Raw genomic sequence first — 12,333 nt, forward strand, 5'->3', positions numbered from 1 at the left:
GTGCTCTCTGACCGGCATGTGTCACTCTGTCTCTGTGTGCTCTCTGACAGGTGTGTGTTTGTCTGTCTCTGTTGTCTGACAGGTGTGTGTGTGTATGTCTCTGTGTGTTCTCTGACAGGTGTGTGTCTGTCTGTCCCTGCGTGCTCTCTGACAGGTGTGTGTCTGTCTGTGCGTGCTCTCTGACCAGCATGTGTCACTCTGTCTCTGCGTGCTTTCTGACAGGTGTGTGTCACTCGGTGTGTGTCTCTCTGTCTCGGTGTGCTCTCCAGCACACACGTGTGTGTATGGCTGCATGCTGTCCAGTCATGGGGTGGGTCCAGGTGGTGTGTGTATGGGAGGGGGCCGGTGGGCTCACGACCTCCCCCTGCAGGCAGGTCCCTGTGCTGTGCCACCCTACAGTGGCTGCTGGCTGAGAATGCTGCCGTGGACCTTGTGAGGGCCCGATCGCTGTCATCTGTGCAAGGCGTGTCCCCTGGTGGAGCTGATGTCCACCTCACTGTGCAGGAGGCAAGCAGCAGAGCCACTCGAGGCTGTGTGGTGGGGGGAGGGGCGGGGGGTGTAGTCACAGCCACAGAAGAGTGCTCCCCAGCCTGGGACCAGAGGCAGCTGTAGTCTTCATGAGGGTGGCGTGCTCTGCAGGGTTACCCCATGTGGTCCACACTGTCCTACTTTCCCTCCTCGGCCCTGGCTGCACCTGTGGGACTGGGGACGCTGATAGGTACTTCGGGCACCACTCACTGCCGAGTGCTGGGAGCCGCAGTTCAGGATCCACCGCAGTGTCCCCCCAGGCCTGGGCTATGACCCGCATGCTGGGGTCTTAGTAGAGAAGGTGTCCACTTGCTGCCACCAAAATGGGACTGCCACGCCCAGCCCTCTGTCACATGCCCCTCCCTGTACACATCTCCCTTTGTGTGCTCCCATGTCAACTTCTAACTCAGAAGCCTAAAACCTTTCAGAATAGTGGGGCTGCCAGGACCACCCTCAAGGAGACATGAAGGCCAGGCCAAGTGCCGCTAGACTGGTGCTTCTCTGGCCCTGCAGACAGCTGGCAGGTGCACATCCTGTGATCTAGAAGGACGCACAGCTCAGGAGAACCAGTCAGAACGTTCTGGCTTTTGGCTTGTCCTTAAGAGCCTGCTGGATTTTTCCTCTAAGCTCAGCATGGCCCACACTCCTGAAACTGCCTCTGTGTGCTCACCCTGGTACGGCCTTGCATCCGAGGGGACCCGCGGTACTATGTGGGCATGGACAAGGGTCTTCGTACAGAGACTGGGGCTGTGGACACTTTACTCCTGGGATGGCAGGTGACTCTGTCTGGCCCTGGTTGTACTTCCCAGTGAGCAGTCGTCTTCTCTCCTGTGTGTGTTACAGGTGACTGTGACGGACCTGGACCCCGAAGGCCCCCTCCAGGCCATAGAGATCCAGGTGGAGAGTCCCTCACTGGCTGATGTGTGCCGGGCGCACCATGCCATCATCGGCCGGATCCAGGTGGGCCACATCAGCTGGGCTCCCTGCAGCTGGCCACATGCTCACGTTTGGGGGACCCTCCCCCAGCTCATTCTACTTCCATGTGTGCCCACGTGGAGCTGAGCGCTCTGCAGTGGTGCCCACACTTCCCAGGACTGGTGGGGCTGGGTCGATCTTGGTGCCTCCCTGGTTGTGTGAGGCAGGTCCTGAGACATGGGGCTCTGGCTCTGAGCCCAAAGCCTGCTCCTAGAGGACGGGACCCTACTCTGCAGGGCTGAGAGTGGGCTGCTCTGAACACTGCGCCCAACAGAGCCGGAGCTTTGAATACAAGCCTCCAGGGCTCCGTGTCATTTGGATCTGCAGAGTCCTCTTGTGGAGACAAACCAAGCAATCAAACGACACCCCCCTCAAGAGAGGCTGGCAGTCCTTAGTCATTGTTGTTAAGTGCCATCAGGTTGGTTCCGACTCACGGCCATTCTGTCTAGGATTTCTGTACAGGACGCTGGTGGGTTTGACCTTAACCGTTTACAGTCTAGTGAGTGCTGGTCCTACAGCACCACCTCCACACTCCCCATTAACCATTAGAAGAATGCAAACAAAGACAATGAGATGCCCTCACTCACCCCAATAACAGTAGTGCAGATCAGACAAACAGCGAATGCTCGCGAGGTTGGTGGGACATCGCAAGTCTTGTGTTAGCTACTGCTGGTAGGAATGTCCAGTGCTGCGACACTGTGGTCTGTAGGGATGGAGGTAGGTATTTCTGTGTACATATGTGTGTGCTCCATGTATACCGTGCATATATTAGGGGCCCAGTTAATGGAACCTTCTGAGATGTATCCATACACCTCACGGTGTGGAGATAATGATTGTTGTACATCATGCTGTGTGAGTGGTGGGTTTTACAAGCTGTGAGCGGCTATCTAAGATACTACCGCTGTCCTCTCGTCTGGACCAAAGAAAGTAGAAGACTCAGCTCAAGGAACCCGAGCCCACGGGAACTATAACCTCCCAGCACTCCTCCACCGTAAGAAGTAGAGGCCCGCCTTTCAGCAAGTAAACAGCCCCAGACGGTAAATAAATACCACAGGTGGGGAATGTGCTCCCTAGAATAGTCAGACCACAAGGGCACCAGGCTCAGAGATGAGACGACAGGAAGGGATAGGCAACAATTTGGTGAACTTGACTGGGAAACATACTTGGCTATGTAACTTTTACCTAAAACAATATTGAAAGCAAATGACGTTGTGCATTGGGCAAAGTTGCTACAAAAGAAAGACCCTCTTCAAAGTGTTCAGAGGCAAAGCTGTCCCTTCGAGGACTCCAGTGCATGTGACCAAGCCACGGTGTTGCAATCACATGTAAAAGCTGGACAGTGAATGAGGAAGACTGAAGAATTGATGACATTGAATCGGGATGTTGGTGAAGAATACTGACCCTCCCACGGACTGCCAGAAGAACAAACCATTTTTTTCTTGGACGGAGTAGAGCCAGAATGTTCCGTAGAAGCGACGATAGTGATGCATTATCAGGAGGGACCAGTCCCTGGAGAAGAACACACTTGGTAGAGGGTCAGCAAAAAAGAGGAAGCCCCTCAACAAGATGGACACAGTGGCCGCAGCAGTAGGCTTGAACATAGTACCCGTGTGAGGGGGGCACAGGGCGGGGCACTGTTTCATTTTGTTGTTTTGTGTTCATTTGGTCACTGTAAGTTGGAGCTGACTTGATGGCATCTAACATCAGTTTTAAATTGCTTTGGTGCCTTGCCTGCTCTGATGGGGACGTGGCCTCAGCCCTTTAGGCGGGTTCTGGGTAGATGTGGACCCCACCAGGTCCTGGGAGCTTGGATACCTATGGTCTGTGCCCCCACTGTTGGCAGCCAAGGAGGCGGATGAGCAGAAGCCAGGGCCTTGAGCACGCGTATGTGGCATGACATGGTCTCGAGTCATCTCCCACAAGGCCAGAACCTTGGCCCAGTGAGAGGGTGATGTCTTTGATGCAAGGAGCCTGCTGACACCAGGTATTCTCTGGACGGTGGGCATGTGACCAGTGTCCATGAGCTCAGGGCTCACAGCCTCACTGAGGGGGTGCAGCCCTTTCAGGGGCTCCAGGTTTGCAGATCCCCAGCCTGACCTAAAGCCCAGGGCTCTCTGAGCTCAGTGTGAGGTGGGGAGATGGGTTTGTTTGTTGGCCCTAAGCTGGATGTTGCTGGACCACCTGAGCCAGGGACCAGTGAGGCAGGAGCTTGAACCCCAAGAGTGTGAAATGGAGATGGAGGAAGCAGGGTGCAAAGGAGGGTCCAGAGCGTGGTCCCCCCTTGGTGAGGGGCATGGAGGCAGATGCCAGGAACCATTGACCTTCCTCATGTTCCCTGTGTACCCAGGCAATGATGGTGGAACAGACTGCCCAGGGCTCCAGCCTACCAAACATCCGCTTACAGCATCTGCGCCAGATCCACGCCAACCATGAGGTGAGCTCAGACCACCAGGGTCCTCCCTGCTGCCCGCTGGTCAGCACAGCCTGGCCCCCTCCAGACATAGTACGCAGGACAATCCGGGCCAGCACAGAGCCTGCCTGGCCCTCCCTTGAGAGATGGGAGCTGGGGCTACCCGAATGGCAGCAGGAAGGCCCCAGCAGGGCCAGGATTGGTGAGGAGGGATCATGGCTACACCCTGCTGGGCTGGTGGTTGGGGACATTCTGCTCCTGTTACTTGATGCACTGACTTACTCACTGTCTCTGGACTACTCCGGCCGCTCGGGGCGTGCTCTGCTCCTGGTCAGCTTGCCCTCCCAGCTCTCTGAGTAGGCCTCAAAGGGTCCCCCTCGCACCCTACCTACCAAGTCCCCAGCAGGATTTGCACATGGGGACATCCCCAGGGGTGGGTGTGGCCTGGTAGCCCACCCCTGACCTGCCACCCACCCCGACAGGCACTGTTGAGGGAGGTGCAGGCACTGCGGGACCGTCTGTCCACGGAAGACGAGGTCAACTCCTGCGCTGCCGCTGAGCGGCTCCTGCAGATCTACCAGCAGCTCCGAAGCCCCAGCCTCGTCCTACTGTGAGCATAGGAGGCCAGGTGTCCTGGGCTCTGGACTCTGCATCTGTCCACCCTCACTGTCCACGGAGCTCTGCCCACTGCCCTCAGTGTCCACGGGGCCCTGCCCACTGCCCTCCATGTCCACAGGACCCTGCCCCTGCCCTCTTGTGTCTGTGGGACCCTGCCTGCCCTCTGCGACCGTGGGACCATGCCCACTGCCCTCTGTGTCCGTGGGTCTCTGCCCACTGCCCTCAGCATCCACGGCTGCCCACCCAACAGCTCCTGCTTGAGGCTGTGGGCACAATGGGAGATTACTGGGTGAGCGGTGCCATCACCCTCCCTTCCTCCTGCAGCTAGCCACCTCTCCCAGAGTCTCCTCAGTGCTGCGTCCCCCCGACTCAGATTGGTGCTGACTCTCCCCCAAACCCCCATCCCCGGTGAAGTGACTCGGCCCCTCTCCTCTGTGTCTGCTTGTGGGGTCCCTGGGAGGTGCTCCTGTGACTGACACACACATGGGAGTCAGGGCTCCCACTAGGCTACAGCGCCCGTGACCAGGTGCCTCTGGGGCTGGTCCCCAGCACTGTGCCCCCGGCCCAGCCCTCCCTTCTTGTCTGGTGCTGGTGGTTTCTGCAGGGTCTCCCCTGGCCAGTCCCCCTGCTGTGAGAACCACCCTCCACATACAGTCTTCTTCTGAGCTTCTGCCTGTCTGATTCATCTGCCCGGCCCCCAAGTCTACCCCACTGCATTCCTGAGTAGCTGACCCCTGCATGGGTTCTTGGTGCCTGGGGTGTTCTGTAGAGAGCTCCTCCTGGGTACAACTGGCTGCCCACAGCCCATAGGCCATCACCGGCTGCAGCCTCAGCCAGCCACTTGGGCCCTTGAAGGTGCGGCTTTCAGTGCCCCCAAGACACAGGCTCCTGTCAGCTACTGGTGTGCCCACAGCCCTGCCCCAGAAAGAGGCTTGCACTTGGGCTTGGACGAGGGAGCTCTACCCATCTTTTTCACAAAGGAATGGGATGGGTGGAGGGGCAACTGCGCTCCTACATCCTCTGTGTGGACCACACTAGTGCTCCAGCTGACAACCAGGACCCCAGAGGTCCTGTACTTGAGGTCCCGTCAAGTTGGGGAGCTAGTTGGGAGGGGCACCGGGCGCCGCTGCCTAACCCTTTCCTCACGTCCCCTCCTGCCCCAGTTGCACCTGTGGCTGCGGCCACCAGGCGGCAGTGTGGTACTGCTCAGGGCGGGAAGGCACTGGGTACGTGGCGCGCTGACCCCGGGCCCTCTTGTGGAACAAGCCAGCGCCTGCCACCAAGAGACCGCCTTGTTTTGAGCCTGTGGGGATGCCAGGATCGTCCGTGGGTCTCCAGGGCATCCTGTAGGCTGTGGGGAGCCAGGTCCCAGGCGGCTGGCCTCCTACACCCGACTGAGTGCACCCGCCGCCCTCCCAGAATCTGCTCCGCCGGTTGACACACACACACCCTTTTCCGAAGACGTTCCCGTTCTTAGGGCGACCACACCAGTGGTGAAGGGGTTATCCACCCAGCACTTCCGGGTCTCGCTAAGACCCTGTTCCTGGGGGAGGGGCACGCTGACCCCGAGGACCTCTAACCGGCTTGCCAGGGGAGCTGCTCCGCGGTCTCGGCTAGGAGAGCCCGGGGCAGTGGCTGCTCCGGACGGGGCTGGTCCCAGGTCCTCCCCGCGCACCAGCCATGGAACCCACGAGAGCTGCCACACAGACAGGGTTTAATGGGCGGTGGGCCACCCGCGGCCTCAGTACTCCCAGAGTGCCACCCCGGCCGGGGCGTCGGCATCGGCGCGCAGCAGGCCCGAGGCGCCGCCGCGCAGGTACTTGCCGCTCCGGGCGCGGATGGCCAGACGGCCACGCTCGCGGAACTCGAAGAGGAAGTCCTCGGCGCGCTCGCCGTCGCTGCACACGGTGCCGTGGCTGCCGGTGTTCCAGAAGCCGCCGCCGCGACCTGCGGGTGAGCCGGGCGTTGGCGAGGACCGCACGAGCCTGTCCCCAGCGCCGGCCCCCCCACCCCACCCCCGCGCCGAGTACCTGGGGCAAGTATCTCTCTCTGCCCCCCCGGATCCCATGCTGCCCGCCCGCACCTCGGATCTGGTAGGCACCGTCGCTGAAGCTCAGATGGAAGACGTCGTAGACGGAACGGTTGGTGTCCAGCTGGTTGGAGCCCCGGCGGTGGCAGACAAAGCCGTCCAGACCTCGCAGCACCAGGATGGGCCGGTTGATGAGTTTGAGGGTGAACTCCTCATCGTTGCCTGGAGGGACAGGGTTGCTAGGGCCACTGTGGCAGATGGGGTGAGGACACTGCCCCTGAGCCGTGGTCCCTAACGTGTGGGGAGACAGACACTGCTGAGGTCTAGTTGTCACACGATGGCCTGCCTGGCCTGGCAAGTGGAGCTGTTGTCTCACACAGCACTGAGGTCTCCCCGAAGCCCCCCAGCAGACAGGGAACGCTTCTCACCCACGAAGTCGCTGATGGCTGTCAGCTGGCCGTTCTTCTTCATGCACACATAGCGCCCATTGCTAGCCTTGAGCGCCACCCGCCGGCCGCGCCACTCCATCTCAAACATGGTGTTGACGGAACTGGAGGGAGCCGGGCAAGATAGACTCAGGCGGGCAGGAGACCGGGGTTGCAGGGCCTGGCCCCTGACCCCACACCTCCCCAAGGGCCCAGCACCACCACCACCACCACACCCCAGGAGGAAGGATCGACATACCCCCATTACCAGGTATTGCCGGCCACCCAGGGGGCATTCTTCCCTGGCTGGACTGCTGGTGATCCTTGTAGACTCAAACCCGAGCTGAGGGTCTGCCCTTCATTTCCCCACAACAAGCTGTCCCTTCCACTTCCACCCCAGTAAGAGTAAAGGTGGAGAGGACAGAGGTGAAGGTGGAGGAATTGTGCTGGAGGTGGCTGGTGAACCGATGGTGGAGGAGGAGAGAAGGATGTGGCTGAGGTGATGATAGAGACCAAGGTGGTGAAGGAAATGACAGATGGAGCTAATGATGGAAGCTGAGCTAGTTGAAGGGGGTGGTGATGCTGGAGGTGGGTGGCAGAGATGGAGGTAGTAGAAGAGGTGATGGAGCACTCACACTTGTGTGGCTGTGGCCTGGATGCCCCCATGGGTGACCAGGGTCCAGTAGCCCCCAGTGCTGGAATAGAAGGTACACTTCTTTGTCTCTCCGTCAATTTGCATCAGGAAGGTCTCATGGTCCAATTCTTCATCCTGATTGGCTGAGACATTGACCCCTGGAGGGAGGAGACCGGGAAGCCCCTCACTCCTCTCCCTGGGGGGTGGGGAGGCATGGTTAAGCACCCCTGAGGACAGATGGGTCCTATTTGGAACACTCTAGACTTGCGAAGATTTGGAAGACGCTCTCAGTGTGTGGGGATGTAGGCTGTACTAATCTGTAGATAAATGGCATCCTCCTGCCTTCTGGACCTGAGATTTAGATCTTGCCTTTTATACCCTGGACTCCTGGTAGAGGGGGGGTGAGGGGGTTGTGGGGGGAGCTTGTAGGGTCGGCACTGAACTGCAAAATACAAGGTCAGCAGTTCAAACCCACCAGCTGCTCCTTGGAAACCCTATACAGGGTCGCTATGGGTTGGACCTTAACTCATTGGCACTTAACAACAAGCAACTGTTTATACCCTAACCTTCTCTGGATGGGCACAGTGCAGTCTCTGTCGTTTCCAAGCTGTGGCCCTGTCACCTCCAACCTCCCCACTTGTACATGTTGGGCCTCAGGTGCCCGGGGAAGGACCAGGCTGTCCAGGGCTCTGCCTGGAGTTGGGACAACAGTCACTGGGACCTCTCCAGCATCTTCTTAGAACCTCACTCCTGTTTCCATGGCAACCTGCTGTCTTGAATTAAGTAGTTGACTAAAGAGCTCCTCATGTGCCCAGGACTCTGGGGGTCCTGCTGAGAGCAGGCAGACCAGACAGAGTCCCATGAGGGACTGAGAGTCAAGGTGATTAGCCCTGCCCCAAGGTGAAGCAAGGACCCCCAGTGTAGAGGTGGGGGCCAGTTCGCAAAGGCTTCTGCCTCCATAGTCCCTCCCCGGATGGTGTCCCCTGCCCACCACACTGATCACCGCTTAGATGCAATGATGCAGCTTGTGTCCATTGAAAGGTCACTTGGTGTGTATCCTACCCAGCAGCTGCAAGTGCCCTGAATGTCCCCTGCCACACCCAGAGCTCCCCAGTGGACGTGGCGTCCCACTGTCCTCATGCCATCATCACCCAGGCAGACATTACCGGAGTCTCCCCAACATCACCGACACCCTTCTTTCTCCCTCGTCACCCAGCCACTGACCTCATTAGGGAGGATGGCCTTGGAATCCCTATTGGATTCCAAGGAGTCTGCAAACCTCAGTTTCTCCTGGATAGGGATTGGCTGAGTAGTGGGTGTGTGGCTCAGGTCTGGCCAATGGGAATGTATGGATTTTGGTTGGGATTTATGGGTAAATTTTTCTTAACTACTAAGAAGACAAAACCTAGTGCCCAAATTCTCTCTGCACTTTCTACCTGTGTGGATGTGAGGCCCGGAACAGCAGCAGCCTTCTTGTGATCAGGAGGATGCTAGCCTGTGAACACAGCTGACCTAGGAGAGTGACAACTCCGTGGGGAGGAAGCAGCGGGGGCCTGGCCAGTGCCACTCAGTTGGTGCTAGTGTCCTACCTGGGACCGGACCCCCATGGCCTCCAGGTTTCCCTTTGTATGAAACACCAGGGTCCTAGTATATGTGTCAGAGTCCTGATGTGGTACTGTAGGATAAGCACAGGACTACAACGTCATGTGACAACAACAACAGTAAATGAGTCAGTTGGCAGCCACTTTCCTGTGATTTGCAGCAGCAAACACCGCACCAGCCACACTCCTCTGGTTGATGAGACATCCAAAAATGTGATGGACAGAAAACAGGCCAATTGGGACTCAGCTCAGGGGCTGAGTCCAGGGGCTGCCACAGAGCCACTGCACAGACGTCAAGCAGGGACAGACGTGGGTCAGCACCCATGGCTCTAGCTGCCTTTCTCAGCACAGAAGCCCACATCCTGCTTCTTCCCATCACTGGTTGTCACGTGGAAGTCCAAAATACCTGGGGGCTGGGTCATATGTCCCAGCCTTATTGTAAGGTGGCGGGTGTCTGGTGTGCCCAGTTTCTGAAGTGGGGGCTCACCACCACCATCGGCCCCACCAGTACTACTACCATAAACACCACAACCACAGGCAACACCGCTGGCAGCAGCTCTGTACCGCTGCCACCAGGACAGCTACCTTCACCACCGTTGTCACCATCAGGACCAGTGCTGCCGCCACCATTGTCACACTGCCACCCCCACGATGTGGTAGAGGTGATGACAGTGTAGGTTGAGGAGGTGAGATGATGGAGCGCTGATCGTGGAGGTGATGTTGGTGAAGGTGCTTCCCCACCCCCATCCTCAGTCCACCATCCCCATTACCAACGCCATACCTCCACCTTCACCACCATCATCGCCAAGACTACCGCTGCCTCTACCACACCTTGACCACGGTCTCCTACACAATCCTGTGAGTTTGCCATCTCCTCGGACTCGCTCCTAGGGGCTGGCGGAGCCTTTCACTATTGCTTCTCTGTTTCATTAATAACCCCTTAAGGCTTAACGTGCACGGGGGCCTGGCTTAGGTAACTGGGCTGGGGCTAGACCTACGATGCACACGACCTGGTAGCAGGCTTGGGCAGCAAGGGCACCAGGTGTGTTGAAGGCCTGCGGGGGACCAGGCCCACTGCCCCTACAATTGAAGCCCAGCCTGTCCTCATAGGTGCTTGGGTCAGTCTTCCCAGGGGTGGAACTAGTGGGTGGTAGTGTGAGGCTGGGGCCGGAGGATGGGGTGTTCAGGGAGGCAGGGTACTGGAAGGTCAGGCAGGGGTTGGTGGGGGCCTGGTAGACAGATGGAGCTTCTCCTTGGCTGGCAGGGGGCAGGGTAGACTCCATGCACTAGACTCTCCCTCCCTGCCCCCTGGGGTCTACCTGGGCTAGGGGACCCTAGGGCCCTCCTCTACCTCCCACTTTATGAGGGTCCTGTGGGTCTGGTGGCCCACTCCATCCTTGATGGCTCCTTGCCTTGTCCCCACCCTTTCCCATTTATCTGAAAGTCCACAAAATGGGGCAACATGGCCAAGTAGGGCAGCTCAGTGTTGCAGTGGGGCCACCCTATGGTCTCTGTTCAGCCCGGCCTGCACTGCCCCATCGGGGACTCAGCAGCTGCCCCACAGGCCCAGTGCTAAAGGGAGACTTGCCCCAGCTGTCCAGAGAAGGTGCCAGACCACTTCCCTTGGGCCCTGAAGCCACCAGCCCTCAGAGCCCATTCCTGTGACCACAGCTGCTCCCCCACCATGGACACACATATATACACACACGTCCCCATCCACGTGGTCATGACCGGCACGCGTTCCTCCAACATGCCCACACGCACGCACATGTGCACACACACAATGCCACGGAGTGCGGGGAAGCCGGTCACCTTGCCGCACGGATACGTAGCGGCGGTTTGCAGCCACCATCACCACCTGTGGATGGCTCTCCTCCAGGTCAAAGAGCTCATCCTTGCTGGGCCGCAGATTACGGCCTGCCCTGAGGGTGCCGGCGGGCCCCACGGGTGCCAGGTAGCGGCCGTCGCAGTCCTTGAAGGCCAGCTTGCCAGCTTTGAACTCGAGTGTGTAGCACGCATGGGCCTCAGGCTCCCAAACAAGGCGGCCATCGCTGCGCAGATAGCGGCTGTCGCGGGCACGCAGGCAGTACCGGCGATTCTGGAAGGTGAGCGTGACTAGCGCGTCCACACCCCAGGGTGTGTTGCTGTCCGCTGCCATCTCGTCCTCCTGGGGGCACAGGTGCACATATCGCCGCCGGCTCACGCTCAGCAGGTGGGCCTGTGGGTGGATGGCCAGGTGCACGGTCCACAGCTCGGCAGGGGAGATGGCTGTGGCGAAGCAGGACAGCTGGTCCTCCGTGCCGCCAAAGAAGCGGCCATGTGGCTCCGACTGCAAGACCCAGCGCCCATCGGGCTGTGGCCGCACCAGGAAGCGGCAGTCAGGGCCTGGCTGCTCAGCCTCACAGGACACACGTCCATCCTCCTTGGCTGCCAGGTAGCGGCCCAGGTGGCTACTGCGGAACAGCACAGCTGAGCTGTGGCCGGGGTAGGGCTCCAGCACCCAGAGCTGCTTCCTCTTGAGACTCAGTGCCGCGGCGTTGACCTTGAAGCCAAAGTTTTCTGCTGTCAGGTAGCGGTCAGTGGCATTGACCAGGCCAAACTGGATCTTCAGCACCTGGTGGGGCCCGTTGGTCGGCATCTTCTCACCGAGTCTGGGATGGCCTGTGACACTCACCTGGACTCTCAGGGGCCCCTGGAGGCCAGGATCCACTTGGCTGGCCCGTGGCCCCCAGGCCCCACCAACATCATGGGCTCCCACTGACTCTGCCCTGGCCACAGCCGCTTGGCTCTTACATGGCCAGCGGGCAGCAGTGGGAGGGTGCGGAGGGCGGATCGGAGGGTGGCCGGCTTAGGAGCAGCAGCGGCCGCCTTTAATTACCCCCAGCTTGGGTTTCAGCCACTCCAACCACCCAGTGGCTGGAACCCCCACAGTGCTCAGACTGGCGGGCCTGGCTCTGGCTGCAGGTGCTGAACATCCCCCAGACGTCCCTGCGACCCCAGCCAGCACTTCGTGGCCCCCACAGCTCTCCACCTCTCAACTCGGGGCTCCTGACCCTTAGCAGCAGCTCCCCGTCTTCCCCAGTGCACGAGGAGCTGCCCGTGGAAAACTTACA

At 59.3% G+C, this 12,333-nt stretch overlaps 2 protein-coding genes across 3 annotated transcripts in view; one reads left to right on the forward strand and one right to left on the reverse strand.

Annotated features, from left to right (window-relative positions):
- The window catches only part of LOC102831134 (chromosome unknown open reading frame, human C17orf70), a 9,013-nt gene extending 4,486 nt beyond the window's left edge, over positions 1 to 4,527 (forward strand). Inside the window, 4 exon segments of the mRNA XM_006869635.1 lie at positions 375 to 507; positions 1,372 to 1,488; positions 3,851 to 3,937; positions 4,396 to 4,527. Coding sequence (XP_006869697.1) covers positions 375 to 507; positions 1,372 to 1,488; positions 3,851 to 3,937; positions 4,396 to 4,527 — 469 coding nt within the window.
- Positions 4,528 to 6,236: 1,709 nt separating this feature from the next.
- FSCN2 (fascin actin-bundling protein 2, retinal) lies at positions 6,237 to 11,866 on the reverse strand. Of its 2 annotated transcripts, none has more exons than XM_006869511.1 (5): positions 11,033 to 11,866; positions 7,621 to 7,777; positions 6,989 to 7,110; positions 6,615 to 6,782; positions 6,237 to 6,478 (listed from the first exon to the last, which is right to left on the reverse strand). In XM_006869511.1, exons 1-5 carry the CDS (start codon positions 11,856 to 11,858, stop codon positions 6,273 to 6,275), a joined length of 1,479 nt encoding a protein of 492 aa, XP_006869573.1. In that variant the 5' UTR covers positions 11,859 to 11,866; the 3' UTR covers positions 6,237 to 6,272. The 2 variants fall into 2 exon arrangements, with proteins under 2 accessions (XP_006869573.1, XP_006869572.1); XM_006869510.1 differs by having other exon boundaries at positions 6,273 to 6,478; positions 6,615 to 6,799; positions 6,937 to 7,110; positions 11,033 to 11,858.
- Positions 11,867 to 12,333: the final 467 nt, after the last annotated feature.

This window comes from Chrysochloris asiatica, unplaced genomic scaffold, assembly GCF_000296735.1.
Source record: "Chrysochloris asiatica unplaced genomic scaffold, ChrAsi1.0 scaffold00132, whole genome shotgun sequence".
Taxonomy (NCBI): domain Eukaryota; kingdom Metazoa; phylum Chordata; class Mammalia; order Afrosoricida; family Chrysochloridae; genus Chrysochloris; species Chrysochloris asiatica.

Coding starts and splice junctions, on each gene's coding strand:
- FSCN2 (XM_006869510.1), bottom strand. CDS start 11,858: ATGCCGACCAACGGGCCCCACCAGGTGCTGAAGATCCAGTTTGGCCTG. Junction 7,778..11,032: donor CTACGTATCCGTGCGGCAAG/GTGACCGGCTTC, acceptor TCCTCCCTCCAG/GGGTCAATGTCTCAGCCAAT. Junction 6,800..6,936: donor CGGGGAGACCTCAGTGCTGT/GTGAGACAACAG, acceptor CAGTGGCCCTAG/CAACCCTGTCCCTCCAGGCA.